At 33.4% G+C, this 18,934-nt stretch overlaps 1 protein-coding gene across 1 annotated transcript; it reads right to left on the reverse strand.

Annotated features, from left to right (window-relative positions):
- Window positions 1-10,711: 10,711 nt before the first annotated feature.
- LOC108477612 (uncharacterized) lies at window positions 10,712-11,688 on the reverse strand. Its single transcript, XM_017780133.1, has 3 exons — window positions 11,644-11,688; window positions 11,365-11,539; window positions 10,712-11,151 (listed from the first exon to the last, which is right to left on the reverse strand). The coding sequence occupies exons 1-3, from the start codon at window positions 11,686-11,688 to the stop codon at window positions 10,712-10,714; spliced, it is 660 nt and encodes a 219-aa protein (XP_017635622.1).
- Window positions 11,689-18,934: the final 7,246 nt, after the last annotated feature.

An 18,934-nucleotide genomic window follows, 5' to 3' on the forward strand; every position in this document is an offset into this window, starting at 1 on the left:
CATATGTACTAAGCATTGTTATATTTATGCTTTTAATTCTTTGATATCGTATAAATTGTATATATGTGACTATTGTTATGTTTGAGGACATATCAACTAAATATGGTACTTAGTGTGCGGTTCAATATAGCTTCGGCTAAATTTGGCACTTAGTGTGTAATTTGAGATAGCTTCGGCTATGTGCGGCACTTAGTGTGTGAGACATTGATTATGGCACTTAGTTTGCGGACATTCATTATGGCACTTAGTATGCAGACATTCATTATGGCATTTAGTATGCGGAACATTGATTGTGGCACTTAGTCTGCGAGACATCGAGTATGTGACGGCATTCCGTGAATATATGAACTTGTTTTTGATTGGTACAAGTATGTACATATATGTTATGAGCTTGAAATCAATGAAGTTACAAAGTTTGTATATAAGCTTATAAATAAGCATGTGAAAAGTTTGTTAAAAATCTTGAATTTCATGTCATATGTTTAATTTAATGAATGGTATATCATATGGACTTACTAAGCTTTAAAAGCTTACTTGGTGTATTCTTTCCTTATTTTATAGATATTCAAAGCTAGCTCAGACTCGGGGATCGTTGGAAAACGTCATCACACTATCGATCACTTAGTTGGTACTTTTGAAACTTTATAAATATGATATATGACATGTATAGGCTAGTGATATTATGGTATATTTTGAGTTGTGGATTTATCCATATGAGTTGGCTTGAATATAATGTTGATGATGGATAGCATTTGGCTTATAGTATGAATTACAATATGGTATGTGATGTATATATGTGTGCCTTGTGTATTTGGTAATCTTGGTGTGGTTTTGAGATGCACAAATGACTAATTATTGATGGTGTATAATGGCCTAATTGGGAATGATGCTTTTAGTTGGCTAATTGCTTGATGTTTGGATGCCACATTGTTTTGCAAAGATTAATGAATCGGTGTATGATTTAGTAGGTAAGTTTGAATAATGAATCATGTGAAGTGGGTATACTTTTGAGCTAGATTATGATCATTAAATGAGTAGTAAAGGAATAGATGTAAAATGGTATGAAATGTGCATGAAATGGTCATTATTAATTGCCTATTTGATGTTAAAATGATGCCAATCCATGCCTTTAGGTACATGAAAGATAGGTGGGAAAAATGGCTTAAGTCCAGCCTATTTTCGTGCCACACGGATGAGCACACGAGCATGTGACTCGACCGTGTGATCGCAAAATCCTAGTTAAAACAAGTTAGAGAGTTACACGGCTTAGATACATAAGCGTGTGTACTGGCCGTGTGTGGCACACGGGCTGGCACATGGGTGTGTGGCTGATCGTGTGGCCAGGTCAGTATACCCTCAGGATTTTACACGGTCATGGCACACGGGCGTGTCTTCGGTCGTGTGATGCAAGTCAGTATATATGCACTGTTTTCACACGGCTTGTACGGCCTGTTCACACGGGCGTGTGAAACTTGTATGCATGAAAATTTTCTAAGTTTCCCAAAGTTTTTAAATGTTATCAGTTTAGTCCCGAATCTCTTTTAAGCAAGTTTTAAGGTCTCGTAGTGTAACACCCCTTAACCTCAACACATCGCCGGAACAGGGTTACGAGGCATTACTAGAATTAAACACTAATAACGAACAACACCAAGTTATAAATCTATATTTTAATTTAAAATTTCTCAAATTCCACCTTTAAGTCCCTAATATGAACCTACGAGGCCCAAAATATACTTAGAAAGTGTTTTGGGATTAAACCAGGAACTTTGGTAACTTTTCCTTGAGAATAGGGGTACACACCCGTGTGGTGGCCTGGGACATGCCTATGTGGCCTGGAACATGCCCGTGTAGCCTGCCTATGGACAGATCTGACTTACTCACACAGCCGTAGGACTAACTTGTGGGCAAATATGACTTTGCCACACGGCCTGGGCACACGCCCATATGACTTGGCCGTGTGAAAACATGAGTTTTCACCATTTTTAAGCTATTTTCACATACTAAACACAGCTAATTCATGCCCTGTAATACTCTGAAAATTTTTACAGTAAGATATTATCCTTGATATAGTAAAATAAGGAAATAAAGTGACAAAAAGGGAAATTTTGAGTTATGTCAATATTGAGAAGTATATTATGATATATTAATTCAAGAAAGGACTAAATTATAAAAATGAGAAAAGTTTTGTTGCACAATACTCAAAATTTGAGGGGTTAAAGTGTAAATGTGAAAAAGTTGAAGGACCAATAGTGTAAATATTTTAAGAGTGGAATGATCTAGATATTAAAGAAAATTGATGAATTAGGGCCAAATTGAATAGGTGAAGAACTATGAGGGACTAAATTGTAATTTTACTAAATTAAATGATGACTCAATGATGGAATTTTAAAAGATAATAAAGGGCAAAATGGTCAATTGGAAGAGAGAGAAATCTAGAAAGTAATGATGATGTTGATGATATTTTATGATTATTTAATTAGATATATATTATTTTAATGAGATATTTTATTATTATTTCATTATTATTTCATTATTAATTATTTAGTATAAAAGGAAGGAAAGATGAAGAATTTTCATCATCTTTCCATGCATGCAACCAACGTTAGAAGAGAAGGAAAAGAAAGAAATTTTATTTTCTTTACAATTTGGTCTTTCCACCAAAAATTCACCATTTTCACCTAGAAATCAAAAGAATTTCCATAGCTACTAAGTGAGAAAAATGTTAAGGAGACCATGAGGAGTTAGAATATCAAGTTGGATTCAAGAAATAGAAGTTGGAGGAGAGAGAAAATCAAGTTAAAGATTAGTATCAATAGAACAAGGTAAGTATATCAAGATTTCAATATGTTTTTAAGTTTGTTATTATTGACAAAGCATGAAAATAATGTTATAGTAGAGTTTTCTTACATAAGGTCCTATGTTCTTGATATGTTAATGAAGAGAAAATAAGAGAAAGTGATGAGAAATGGTGTAGAAAAAGAAACTAAGGGTGTTATAACATGGTAATTAATATCTTGTACTAAAACAGTTTTGGACAGCAGCAGTAGTCTAAATTTGAAAAATCATCAAAAGTTGTATAAATCTAATTATAGGATGAATAAAATATAAAATTAAATCTTATTAACTTTAGTTTCTTATAGAATAAATGATGTAAGTAATAGAATTGTAAATCATGAGATATGATGAATTTTGTGAGACAAGGTCAGAATGATTTCGGGTTCCGCTGTTCTAACTTTGTAAAATCATAAAAAAATGGATAAAAATAATTAGGGGTTTAAATTTATATTTTTAGAATAATTAATGAGTCTATTTTCAATAGAAACAAATGGGAACATCATTCGAATTCTGTACAAGGAGATAATTAATTTTTAGTGAAAAAGGGCCAGAACTGTTAGACAGCAGAACAGGGGTAGCTTTAAAGAATAGCTTTAAAGAATAAACTGTACTTGTTGGATAAACCAAAAATTGTGAAAATTTTATGGTAAGAAGATATATGAGTCTGGTTTCTGGTAAAATTATTTTATCTTAATTTGGAGTTCTATAGCTCCAGATATAAATAATTTAGTGACTATGACGCGGATAGACAACTTGAATATTTGTAAAAGTAAATAATAAAAATTATGGATAATGTTACTTATAAGTGTGTTATCTACATTAAGGATGTGGGATGGGGAGGAGGAAGAAAAATATGTATGAATATTCATCTAGCATGGCTAATTTGTATATTTTAGGCTCAGGGACTTAATTGAATAAAAGTAAAACTTTATGGGTAATTTTGTAAAAATGTCAGAAATGACCAAATTGCATGAAATAGATTATTTTATTATTTAAATTACAAAATTGAATGAAATTATTAATTTAGTTCAAGATCGGGGGAAAACATGTTTTAGGGATTAAATTGAAAAGTGTTGAAATTATGGAAAATTCTGATATTTTATAGAATTCATGGACTGTTATCAATACAAATGAGAATAATAGCTGGAAATAAGGATTAAATTACAAGAATCTTATTTTCCTGACCCTAAGGATGAAATAGTCATCAATTAAAAGTTTAGAGGAAAAATGGTAATTTTGCCTAGAGCATTAATTAAATGCATTAGAATTTGAAATGAATGAAAATGGTGATCAAATTTATTTATAAAGATCCGGACGACTCAACTATGAGACTTGATCGTGGAAAAGAAAAGATATCAGATTAATGAAATTATAAACACAAACAAGCAATGAGGTAAGTTCGTGTAACTTGAATTATATTCTTAAATGCTTGAGATTGCATGTTATTGATGTGAATATGATTTGAACGTTCATTGTATAAAAATTAATGAAACACTGATGTATTTGATAAAAAGGGGAAGAAATCCCAGTTGAATGAAAGGAAATTTCGATGGATCTCTGAAAAGGAATTGACGGTAAAAAGGATCTAGCCCGGACGGGTGATCCTATTCTGATATAGCCCTCCCGAAGAATACACGTAAAATAGATTTAGCCCGGACGGGTAATCCGAATTAGGTCTGAATTTAGCCTGAACTGGTAATTCAGATCCAAGCTCATTAGAGTAATTGTCGTTGCAGGGGATTTAGCCTGGATTGGTAATCCTGACAATACTCTATGAGTTTATATTACAGGGGATTTAGCCTGGACTGGTAATCCCACTGTAAGGATGAGGTTCGCGAGAGTGTGCTCTCTGATATGAAATGTGTAAGACCATGGTTGAAAGATACCATGGCAACCTAATATGAAATGTGTAAGACCATGGTTGAAAGATACCATGGCAACCTGATATGAAATGTGTAAGACCATGGTTGAAAGATACCATGGCAACGTGATATGAAATGAACAAGACCATGGTTGAAAGATATCATGGCAACATGACAGAAAATGAGTAAAACCATAGTTGAAAGACACTATGGCATCATGTCAAAGATAAATAAGGCCGTGGATGGGAAACGCTATGACATCTGTTGAATAATTGATATTTAGGTAATATGTATCAGATCACGAATGATTATATGAAATGGTTGTGTGAAATGTTTACAAGAACTGGTCATATGGCAATATATGTACAAAATAGTTGTATAAAATAATTATGAAGATAGAAATAAGTATAAGTACATGGAATATAATTTATGTTAAGATATAAGCTATTACCGAATAAATATACATAAAATATATGGAAATGATGGAGCATGAAATATTGATATAATGAAATGAATGATATATGCTTATGAAGAAACAGTAAGAGCATGATAAGTTTCATGACATGTACACATATGATTATCCTTGATATGCTGATACAAGAAAATTATGTAAGTTGAGACTATTATTAAACTCAAGTGCGATATGTCGAGAAAATAGATATATCAATGTTGAATTTATATGAGATAAGTGCAAGTATACTAACAATGTTTCTGTTTGATGCTTATACAAGTGCCAAACTGTTGATTGAATGGTAATATATTTATTTATATGATGCATTGACTCGGTAAGAATTTAAATTTTTTTAAGTGATCTGCAAATGGTAGTAATGCTCCAAAACCCTGTTCCGGCAGCAGATACGGGTTAGGGGTGTTACATGCCCAAAACATTTACTTATAAATCTTGATCAAATAACATTCATCAAACCCTTCAAAATTAGCAAATTTTCATTCATTCATTTCATTACCTCTTAAGGATTATGCACCACATTTACATTCAAAATATAAAACATTTACAAGTGACAAACACTAAACCTAGTACATGCCACATTTCTAAAAGATAGACGCATCACCAAAATTGAGCTGAGGTCGGGATTGACTCGGATGCTTGACTGAACTTAAACTTTACCTAACTCGCCTTATCGAAACAATCAGACAATCGAGTATTGGAAATACTCAGTGGTATTATCATAATTCAAATTATAACAACAATAAAATATCATAACATACATAGATAATTAGTAAATCATACATACAAATCATATATATAAATTCATACCAAACTATCATATTTCCATTATATCATTTCCAATGATAAATCCAATAAATCATCAATGAGATTTCAAATAACTCATGAACCTTTGATTCATCTCTCAACCACATATAATTATTCAATTCACATATCAAATATAAATACTTCATGGACCTTTGGTTCATGCCTTCAATCTCTTTACAAATTTCATTTCACATTCCATCTTACAATATCGCTTTCTCATTTCATTCGATAGCTCAATTAATCAAATTCATTTGATTTTATTATTTCATTTATTTTCCCCTATTAACATGACTCGATTTTGGCAGATACGCGGATCCAACCAAACACACCTGAATAGCAACCAACGTCTCATCGGATAGTTCGAAGCAAATAAGTGACGACCAACGTCTCATCGGCTAAGCCGAAGCAAAGTGGCAACCAACGCCTCATCGAATCTATCCGAAGTAATAATGATACACCAAGTGTCTCATCGACTCGAAGTCGAAGTATCCTTGAACCTTTCCAATCCTATGGCATGCCAACTATATCCACTAAGCCCGACTAGTTAATAGGGTATTAGATTACTTCCTCTATTTCAGTCAATTCACATCAATTACACTTTGACCACATTTTCTTACATATTTCTCAATTCAAATTCATATGCACACCAACATTACTCAATTCAATCATACAATTCAATTTCACATGCATATATTTATTCATCAAATAAATCTAATTCACATTCAACTTAAATATCAACATTTACCTCGCATTCAAATTCCATACACATATATTAAAATTAAACATTTAATAATAAATAACTTGAATTATAATAATACAAACCGATAATTTTCTCGAACTATTCCTCGATCACTTTTTCCTTTCCCTTCGTATTCGACACCTCAGTTTCCTTGTTTGCTACGAAAATTAGCATAAGTACAATTAATTAATAACACACATATTTTATATAAAATAATAACTTTTCATGCAACTTTTACTTAAATCCCAAATTTGTCCTAACCATTTTCATCTTCTTCCTTTTTACAATTCACATCATTTTCTTATTCAATTTCCATCAAAACTTCAATATAACCATCAAATTTTCATTATTTTACCATAATTTCAAACTTCTTTAAATTTAGCCCATAAACTCAAAACTTATAGCCTAGTTTACAATTTAGTCCTCTAATCAATTCTAATTAACAATTCTATCAATTTTGATCCCTAATTTCATCATTTATTCAACATAAACCCTACTCAAAGGTCTATCAACTTTCAATATTTCCACACAAATTCAAGAGTACTTTACTGTAAGACTCCAAAAACATCAATAGCACAAAGAAAGGGACTTAATTGACTTACCAATTTAACTTCCAAGCTTTCAAACCCTAATTTCTCCTTTTTATTTTCTTTTCTTCTTACTTTCCCCAATTTTCGTGACTTTCTCTGTAACTTTTCTATTCTATTTTTTATGATTTGTTTATTATTACTTTCATTTACTAAATTAATAATTAATAAAATATCTAATTAATACAAATAAAATACTATATGTGTATTCATACACACATGTACACATGTATTAATCCCATACCATACATTTGTCATTATCTCAATTAATAGATAATAATAATAATAATAATAATAATAATAATAATAATAATAATAATAATAATAATAATAATAATAGTAAGTAAATATCTTTTACTTAATAAATAAGTAAATATATATATATATTATACATTTGTACTAATAATTTAAATACACATGTACTCATTCTCTAGCATACACATGTCACTAATTTGGTTTAATTACTAATTTAATCCTTTATCCCTTTCTCTATTCTATGATTAAGCTTTTATGCTTTACTCAATTTAGTCCTTTCTACTAATTACTTCTAATAAAAATAACTTCAGCTAATTAAAATCTAATTCAACCCATAACTAACTTCGTAAATATTTTTAATAAATATTTACGGACTTGTTTTCCTAAGACGGAGGCCCTAAATTTACTTTTTCGGTGCCCGTGAAATATGGATCGTTACATTTCTCCCCCTTAAATAAATTTCGTCCTCAAAATTTACCTGAGAATAGATGGTGGTACTGAGCTCTCATGGTTTCTTCCGGTTCCCAAGTCGCTTCTTCCACCTTATGACTTTTCCATAGCATTTTCACTAGAGGAACCCTTTTATTTCTTAATTCTTTTATCTCTCGTGCTAGAATCTCAACTGGTTCTTCTTCATAAGTCAAATCCGGTTGAATCTCAATATCTTCAATAGAAATGACATGAGAAGGATCTGATCTATATTTGCATAGCATTGAAACATGGAAAACATCGTGTATCTTTTGTAATTTCGGAGGTAAAGCTAATCGATAAGCAACTGGTCCAATTCTTTCTACAATTTCATATGGCCCAATGTAACGAGGGCTCAATTTACCTTTCCGACCAAATCTCAACGCTTTCTTCCACGGAGAAACTTTAAGAAATACTTTATCCCTAACTGAATACTCAATGTCCCGTCGTTTCAAATCAATGTAGGACTTTTGTCTATCAAATGTAGCTTTTAATCTTTCTTGTATTTTCTTGACTGTCTCTTCTGTTTCTTGAATCAATTCCGGTCCAATCACTTTTCTTTCATTCAATTTTGTCCAACACACAGGTGATCTACATCTTCGTCCATACAATGCTTCATACTGAGCCATCTGAATACTTGATTGGAAACTATTATTATACACAAATTCAGCTAAAGGTAAATAACGTTCCCAACCTGATTCAAAATCAATGATACAAGCCCGAAGCATATCTTCTAATATTTGAATTACCCGTTCGGATTGTCCGTCAGTCTGCAGATGAAATGCTGTGCTGAAATTAAGCCGTGTGCCTAGTGACTTATATAACTGTCTCTAAAATCTTAATGTCAATCAAGGATCTCGATCTGAGATTATAGATATTGGAATACCATGCAATCTAAAAATTTCTCAAATATACACTTCTGCAAGCTTCTGCAATGACCAATCTATTTTGACTGCTATAAAATGCGCTGACTTAGTAAGTCGATCAACTATTACCCAAATAGCATTCTTTTTGCTCGCCGACAGTGGCAATCCCATAATAAAATCCATTGTGATACGATCCCATTTCCACTCAGGAATACTTATCGGCTGAAGCAATCCAGTAGGAACCTGATGTTCTGCCTTTACTTGCTGACATGTAAGACATTTACCAACATATTCAACTATATCTCTTTTCATTCCGGGCCACCAATATAGATTTCGTAGATCACGATACATCATTGTGCCTCCTGGGTGTAAAGCAAATGAACCATCATGTGCCTCTCGGAGTATTAACTCTTTCAATTCAGATTTAGCGGGAACACAAACTCGATCTCGGCACCTTAAGCATCCATGTGCATCAACGCTAAAATTTTTTACCGTACTAGTCTGTATCATCTTTCTTTTCTACAACAATTTGTCGTCTTTCAATTGAGCTAATTTAGTTTGGTCGAACATCACTGGTTTTACTTTCAATTCAGCTATCAAACTCCTATCATCACAGATACTGAACTGTGCAAACATTGCTCTCAAATCCATTACGGCTTTTCTACTCAAAGCGTCAGCCACTACATTAGCTTTTCCTGGATGATTATCTATGACACAATCATAATCTTTTAAAAGCTCGATCCACCGTCTCTGTCGCAAATTCAAATTTTTTTGGGAGAGAAAATATTTCAAACTTTTATGATCCGTATAAATATAGCATTTTTCACCGTATAAGTAGTGTCTCCAAATCTTCAAGGCAAAAATCACTGCTGCTAGCTCCAAATCATGAGTTGGATAGTTACGCTCATATGGTTTCAACTAACGAGATGCATAAGCTATTATTTTCCCCTCTTGCATCATTACACAGCTTAAACCACTTAATAAAGCATCACTATATATAATAAAATCATTTCCTAATTCTGGTAACGTCAAAATTGTTGCCTCTGTCAACATTTGCTTCAACTTTTCAAAACTTTCTTAACACTGATCATCCCATACAAATGGCACATTCTTTTGTAGCAGTTTGGTCATCGGTAGAGCTATCTTCGATAATCCATTTACAAATCTTCTATAATACCCAACTAAACCAAGAAAACTACATGCCTCTGATACGTTTCTTGGCAGTTTCCACTGCACAATGGCTTCAATCTTCTTTGGATCAACTCGGATTCCATCTGCAGATACTACATGACCCAGGAATAAAACCTCTGACAACCAAAATTCACATTTGTTGAGCTTTCCATACAATTGTTTTTCCCGTAATATCTGTAGTGCAATCCTGAGATGTTGATTATGCTCTGAATTTGATTTCGAATAAACTAGTATATCATCAATAAAAACTACTACAAACCAGTCTAAATATGGTTGAAAGATACGATTCATGAGATCTATAAAATCAGCTAGAGCATTTGTCAACCTGAATGGCATTACTAAGAACTCATAGTGACCATACCTTGTATGGAAGGCTGTCTTTTGAGCGTCGCTTTCTTTTACTTTCAACTGGTAGTAGCCTAATCTTAAGTCAATCTTCGAAAATACAAAACTCCTCTCAACTGATCAAACAAATCATCAATGTGAGGAAGTGGATACTTGTTCTTGATTGTTACTTTATTCAACTGTCTATAGTCAATGCAGAGTCGCATCGAGCCATCTTTCTTCTTAACAAATAACACTGAAGCTCCCCACGGTGATATGCTCGGTTGAATAAAACCAGGGTCTAATAAGCCTTAGAACTGTATCTTCAGCTCTTTTAACTCTTTATGTGACATCCGGTAAGGAGGTATAGAGATTGGAGCTATGCCAGGATAAACCTCAATAGCGAACTTGACCTCCCTATCTGGCGGTGAACCCGGTAATTCTTTAGGAAATACATCAAGAAACTCACAAATTGTCTGAATTTTACCACACTGGCTTCCAATTGAATCTGAATTAATAACATATGCCAAATGTGCTGAACAACCCTGCTGAAGTAACTTACTAGCCTTTATTACTGAAATAATTCGTGCTGGCCCACTAGTATGAATACCATTTACTTTAACCCGACTTTCACTCACTGTCTGAATGCTGAATCTCTTTTTATAGCTATCCAAGATCACTTCATATTCAGATAACCAATCCATTCCCAATATTATATCAAAATCCCCAAATGGCATAATTAACAAGTCAACTGGAAAAGTTTTATTCTGTATAATCAACGAGCATCTTGGACAGACCTGGTTCACTAACACTGTTTGCCCCAACGGACTCGACACCTCAATAAGCACTTTAGATATTTTGAATTTTAATTTTCCCGATTCAACTAATTTTGAATTAATATAGGAATGTGAAGATCCAGGATTAATTAAAGCATGAACAGGCTCAAAATATAATAGAAATATACCTGTTACCACATCATGAGCATCACCTTCTTCTCGGGTTCTGACCACATATGTTCTAGCCGGCCCCCTAGCTTCAGACTGCTGGGTCACTATGTCATTCCCTCTTCTAGTACCTCCTCCTCTAGATATTGATCCACCTCTACCCGATCCTCTGCCTCTAGCAATAGAGACCGATCTCTATGATGTCACAGGTGTAGCACTATCATTCTTCGGGCAATTTTTAATATAATGATCTGTAGATCCATATTTAAAACATCATCTGGTCAATCTCCAGCATTCACCTCTGTGCTTTTTCCCACAATGTTCACAATCTGGAATATTAACATCTCGGGACGGATCTCTTACATTACAGATGGATACTGTAGTTTGTTTCCCCTGACTCTTTTCTCTTTTATCTGATCTAAAACTGGGTCTCCATCCACTTCAGGAATCCCTAGATCTTTTAGGTAAAGGGTTTGAACTTGTAGTTCCCATACGTTTCCCAACCAATTTAGAAGTTTCAAACTTTTTGTCAAATCCTAAGACTTGCTCTACCATCTTTGCCCACTCAATCAAATCAACAAATTCAGTGATACGTTGAGATACCAACTGTAATTTGATCTCATTTTGCAGACCCCGTAAAAATCTCTTACAACTGTCAAGTTCAGTTGGAATAAACTCTGAGGCGTATCTACTGAGTCTCAAGAATTCCTTTTCATAATCTATTATTAACATGTCACCCTGTTTCAATGTCAAAAACTCTTGTTTCTTGTCTTCGATATACATTTCTCCGATATATTTCTTTTGAAACTCTTTCTGAAATAGATCGCAAGTTATCTGATTCTCTAGTAAATGTCGAACTACTGATTCCCACCATACATAAGCCTCCCCTTGCAGTAATGATACAACACATAACAAATTTTCCTGAGGGGTGCATTCTAGTTGTTGCTATACTCTCTTGGTCGACTCCATCCAATTTTTAGCTATGGACAGATCAACTCCTTTCAGACCTGAGAATTCTGTGGCACCATATTTTTTTAGTTCCTTAATTGGGCCCCGTTATGGAACAGATACAGTCGTAGTAGTAGGTATAGACTCCACTGCTTATTGAAGAGCATCAGCTAATATTTTTACTAATTCAGATTCATTTCTACCTTTTTCATCTCTTTCTACATTAGGGGGTTGGTTTCTAACTGGATTTACACTGGGAGTAGCTAACTCTATTTCATCTAAATCATATGATTCTTCATCCCCAGTGAACATTTCTTCATTTATATCATCAAGGTGTTCATCAGACATATTTAATCTATGAAATAAAAACAAACAAATAGGTCAGCATCCAAAAATCCCGACTTAGTTTTGACTTGACTGTGGCATTTACTTCTACACTCTCTTACGAGCTTGATTTAGTCCGAGAGTTGGCTAATCCTGATAGCTCTTATACCAAAAAAAATGTAACACCCCTTAACCTCAACCCGTCATCGGAACAGGGTTACGAGGCGTTACCAAAATTAAACACCAATAACAAACAACACCGAGTCATTAATCTATATTTCAATTTAAAATTTCTTAAATTCCACCTTTAAGTCCCTAATATGGACCTATGAGGCCCAAAATATACTTAGAAAGTGTTTTGGGATTAAACCAGAACTTTGGAAACTTTTCCTTGAGAATAGGGGCACACGGCCGTGTGGCCTAGGACATGCCCGTGTGGCCTGGAACATGCCGTGTGGCCTGCCCGTGGTCAGATTTGACTTACTCACATGACTGTAGGACTATCCTGTGGGCAAGTCTGACTTTGCCACACGGCCTGGGCATACGCCCATGTGACTTGTACTTGTGAAAACATGATTTTCCTCCATTTTAAAGCTATTTTCACATACTAAACACACCTAATTCATGCCCAAAAAATTTACTTATAAATATTGATCAAATAACATTCATCAAACCCTTCAAACTTAGCAAATTTTCATTCATTCATTTCATTACCTCTTAAGGATTATGCACCATATTTACATTCAAAATATAAAACATTTACAAGTGACAAACACTAAACCTAGTACATGCCACATTTCTAAAAGATAAATGCATCACCAAAATTGAGCTGAGGTCGGGATTGACTCGGATGCTTGATTGAACTTCAACTTTACCTAACCTGACCACGGGAAACAACCGTACGCTGAGTATTGAAAATACTTAGTGGTATTATCATAATTCAAATTATAACAACAATAAAATATCATAACATACATAGATAATTAGCAAATCATACATACAAGTCATATATATAAATTCATACCAAACTATCATATTTCCATTATCTCATTTGCAATGATAAATCCAATAACTCATCAATGAGATTTCAAATAACTCATGAACCTTTGATTCATCTCTCAACCACATATAATTATTCAATTTACATTTCAAATATAAATACTTCATGAACCTTTGGTTCATGCCCTCAATCTCTTTACAAATTTCATTTCACATTCCATCTTACAATATCACTTTCTCATTTCATTTGATAGCTCAATTAATCAAATTCATTTGATTTTATTATTTCACTTATTTTCCCCTATTATCATGACTCGGACTTTGGCGGATACACGGATCCAACCAAACACACCTGAATGGCGACCAACATCTAATCGGATAGTTCGAAGCAAATAAGTGACGACCAACGTCTCATCGGCTAAGCCGAAGCAAAGTGGCAACCAACGCTTCATCGAATCTATTTAAAGTAATAATGACACACCAAGTGTCTCATCGACTCGAAGTCAAAGTATCCCTGAACCTTTCCAATCCTATGGCATGCCAACTATATCCACTAAGCCTGACTAGTTAATAGGGTATTAGATTACTTCCTCTATTTCAGTCAATTCACATCAATTGTACTTTGACCACATTTTCTCACATATTTCTCAATTCAAATTCATATGCATACCAACATTACTCAATTCAATCATACAATTCAATTTCACATACATATATTTATTCATCAAATAAATCTAATTCACATTCAACTTAAATATCAATATTTACCTCACATTCAAATTCCATACACATATATTAAAATTAAACATTTAATAAGAAATAACTTGAATTATAATAATACAAACCGATATTTTTCTCGAACTATTCCTCGATCACTTTTTCCTTTCCCTTCGTATTCGACATCTTGATTTCCTTATTTGCTACGAAAATTAGCATAAGTACAAATAATTAATGACACACATATTTTATATAAAATAATAATTTTTCATGCAACTTTTACCTAAGTCCCAAATTTGTCCTAACCATTTTCATCTTCTTCCTTTTTACAATTCACATCATTTTCTTATTCAATTTCCATCAAAACTTTAATATAACTATCAAATTTTCATTATTTTACCATAATTTCAAACTTCTTTCAATTTAGCCCATAAACTCAAAACTTATAGCCTAGTTTACAATTTAGTCCTCTAATCAATTCTAATTAACAATTCTATCAATTTTGATCCCTAATTTCATCATTTATTCAACTTAAACCCTACTCAAAAGTCTATCAACTTTCAATATTTCCACACAAATTCAAAAGTACTTTACTCTAAGACTCCAAAAACATCAAAATCACAAAGAAAGTGACTTAATTGACTTACCAATTTAACTTCCAAGCTTTCAAACCCTAATTTCTCCTTTTTCTTTTCTTTTCTTCTTTCTTTTCCCAATTTTCGTGACTTTCTCTGTAACTTTTCTATTCTATTTTTTTTTATGATTTGTTTATTATTACTTTCATTTACTAAGTTAATAATTAATAAAATATCTAATTAATACAAATAAAAATACTACATGTGTATTCATACACACATGTACACATGTATTAATCCCACACCATACATTTGTCATTATCTCAATTAATAGATAATAATAATAATAATAATAATAATAATAATAATAATAATAATAATAATAATTATAATAATTATAATAATAATAATAAGTAAATAATAAATAAGTAAATATATATTATACATTTGTACTAATAATTTAAATACACATGTACTCATTCTCTAGCATATACATGCCACTGATTTGGTTTAATTACTAATTTAATCCTTTATCCCTTTCTCTATTCTATGATTATGCTTTTATGCTCTACTCAATTTAGTCCTTTCTACTAATTACTTCTAATTGAAAATAAATTTACCTAATTAAAATCTAATTCAACCCATAACTAACTTCGTAAATATTTTTAATAAATATTTACGGACTCGTTTTCCTAAGACGGAGGCCCTAAATTCACTTTTTTGGTGCCCGTGAAATATGGGTCGTTACACGTAGAGCCTTATAAGGGACAACATGATTATGTTTGATTAATGTTTATATGATAATGTGTAACATCCTGAATTTGGGGCCTAGAAGAGTTGGGTTTTGAGTCTGGGATTCGAATAGAAGAAAACCTGAATAATTAGGAAGTTTTAAATATTATCGTTTCGAAAAAAATTTATTTTATTAAATTACCACTAGAAAATTTTTACTGTATTTATTATTACGGATATTTTAAATTTTTATGAAATTTTAATTAGTATTATGAGATAAAATTATTATTATTAGAAAAATATTACTGTATGTATGTTTGAAAATTTTTATGAAAATTATTATTATTTACTGTATTATTGATATTTGAAATTTTATTATTAGATATATTTATAAAATTATTATTATTGGAAAGGAAAAAAAATATTAGTTGTAACATACGATTTTCGGATTTTTTTGGGTTTTGGGATTTTAGTAAATCTTGAAATTTTCATGTTCTAAATATTGGAATTATGTTTAAATGTGTTAGTAGACCTTTAGAAGGCCCAAGACTAAGCTAAACACGGTAAAATATCAAGGTGGGATTTTAAAGTGAATAGGAGATTTGGTTAAGTGGGCTTTTAAGAAGAACTGCGTAAGTTATGACACAAATAAGGCCTTGGTAAAGTGGCAAGGTGACGCCACTAAGTTCCTAAAAAAGTGGCGCCTGGGAAGGAATTGGAGGTCCAGGGTTCAAGTTGTAAGGTAGGCATATTGTTTTTCTTTTAATTTTTAGGCATGTACTAGGCATGTGATCACACAAGTAAATTTCGACAAGGGCCTTAGAGAGATGGGCCGATTGCTCTAATTTAATATTAGGGTTAGGTTCTTTTCTTTTCTATCTTGGAGAATTAGGGTTAGCCACCTAAAAGCTTTCTTTCATCTTTTCGAATTCTCACAAAAGCCGAAAACACAAGTCTATTTCTCATTGTGCCGAATTTTCTTCTTCTCTTTTCCTCCATGTTTTCTCTTCCTTTATGCTTCTCCTTCTAGCCAAACCTTCGACCATCTTATTCACCTTCTTTGTCGATCCCATCTTCCATTAAACCTTCATCACCAATCACCATTAAAAGGAAATCTCGAAAACTCACTACTTGTGCCGATTTCTCCAAAGCCAAATCCTTCAAGATTTTTGTTCCTTGTGATCAACATTCATCTTCTCTAAACCCTTAATATCCGTCGGCAACGTTACTCCAAGGTTATAGCCTCAAACCATCATCTTCTTCATCACCTAAAAGCCAAATACCATAGATTTAGGGACTTATAGCGAAACTTCAGATCTTCTAGATTCGAGTTCTACCATCGTTTAGAGGATAAATCGCATCGATCTGCGTAGAAATCAAAGAGGAACAAGTGGTAAGTGCTCATCACTTCAGATCTAGTCTTATTTTACAACTTCGAAAAGCCAAATCCCTAAAATCTAGGGAGGTCACGATTTGGGCATATGGCCTTAAGGGATTGTAACTGATGTTTTCTTTCGGTGACTAGAGTCTTATTAAGCGTTGAATTAAAGGCGTGGTTCATTGGAGTAATCAGATTCGAGCTAGCTATCGATTTTGGCAAAAGGTAAGGTTTCAAGGCTTTTTGGGATATGGTTCGATCATGGATAAGTAAGTTTTGGGGTTTAATGATTATGGTTTGTAAATAAGAACTGTGCTAATAAATTGTAGGACATCGAAGGGATCTCGAAGCGATCGTCGCAAATCGTGTGTGTCTAACACCCTTCTTTAGTTCAATTAAGAAAAGCCGAAATGTCAAATTCGCATTTCATGGTCATGTGGGTATGCGAATGCTCTCAAGTCATAGAGTAATTGTTAGATCTGGCTCCGCAAGGTGGTAAGCATGTTCGCATGACGTTTTAGCGTATTTCGGAAAAAGGGGCTTGATGGGCCAAAACTGGGCCCAATGGGCTTACTGGACCAATATGGGTAAGAGATGGGCAAATTAGCACGTTAGGTAGATGGTGGAATCAAATTGCATAAAACCGATAAAAATTACTGAATTAGCTTGTGCAGAGCGTAGATCACGAAATTACCCCTAAAGAGCAAAATTACCAAATTACCCTAAAGAGCAAAATTACCGATATACCCTAGGGTTTTAAATTGGTGAATCGCTTGATTAATTACTACCGTATTTTGTATGATATGCATTTATTAATATCTGCTGCATGGGATTGGGGTATTAATGGAGGAAGTATTGAAAGTGGTTCATCCACGTCTTGGAGGCTTTGCCTCAATCGATCGAAATTTGAGTGCGTTCTTTTAAGCTGTGGTGTGTGTAATTTGGGTGGGTTGAGATATTCCCACATGGTGTGTAGGGTTGGTACAGGCGCAAGTAGCGGTTGGTGGGTTGAGTAGTCTCCCGGATGGGCTTGCATTCATTATTACCGTTGTTACTCATATTATCGAACGGGCCTATGGGCCACACTGTTATGTAAAAAGGGCTAAGGCCTTGCTCATGATTCGGAAAGGGCTTCGCCATCTGTATCTTTTATCTGAATAGGGCTTAGGCCCAATGGGCTCGAGCTGAATTGGGCTTTGGATGGGTTTCAGATACACCGAGTTTTCCCAAACTCACCCCTTCCTCTTCCATCCTTGCAGTGAGCCCTAGAATTGGTGGACTTGGAGTCAAGCGAGATTCAGAGTGGCCATGAAGATTGATTGCGGTTTTAAATAAGTTTAACCTTTAATTTGGATTATTTTATTTTTATTATGCTTAAAGTTGTAATAAGGCCGCTCTTTTAATTACTTTTATTTTGGGGATTATTAAACCGGTTAGCACTAGGGTTCGTTTTATAAAATCTACTTGCTTTTAAAAGATCACGATGACGCATAAAGTTTCCATAAGTAAATGTTTTCCCAAGAAAAATAAATAATTTAAGCAAACGTTTTGCAACCTTAATCATTTTCTTAAGATGGTCATAATCAAACGGTTTTTTCAAAATTATACGAGATGTTAGAGTGTGGCAATGGCGGTGTGCATGTCTAGGATTGGATCCAAGAGAGCTTGGTACTTAAGCGGTCGACGGACTCACCTCCTCTTCTTCCCGGTTTCCTACAGTGCGCAGCTTCCATTCACTTTAACTTACTTTTAAAAGTGTCTTTTACAACACCAACTCAGCTTTTCCAAACTAAGTGTTTTGAACGCATCAATGTGGCGCATCAGATCTGGTCATAACATTCAGGCCTGGTTTGGGGTGTTACATAATGTGTTCATGAATGAGAAATGTATGTTATATGTTGTAATTGATCAGTAATG

This window comes from Gossypium arboreum, chromosome 12, assembly GCF_025698485.1.
Source record: "Gossypium arboreum isolate Shixiya-1 chromosome 12, ASM2569848v2, whole genome shotgun sequence".
Lineage (NCBI taxonomy): Eukaryota > Viridiplantae > Streptophyta > Magnoliopsida > Malvales > Malvaceae > Gossypium > Gossypium arboreum.

Bases quoted from the DNA above. Each gene is read 5' to 3' on its own strand.
- LOC108477612 (XM_017780133.1), bottom strand. From the start codon at position 11,688: ATGTTAATATTCCAGATTGTGAACATTGTGGGAAAAAGCACAGAG. The intron at 11,540-11,643 runs GTGAATGCTGGA...GTGACATCATAG, and splicing joins TTGTGGGAAAAAGCACAGAG to AGATCGGTCTCTATTGCTAG. The intron at 11,152-11,364 runs GTATATTTCTAT...AAACTTTTCCAG, and splicing joins TGCTCATGATGTGGTAACAG to TTGACTTGTTAATTATGCCA.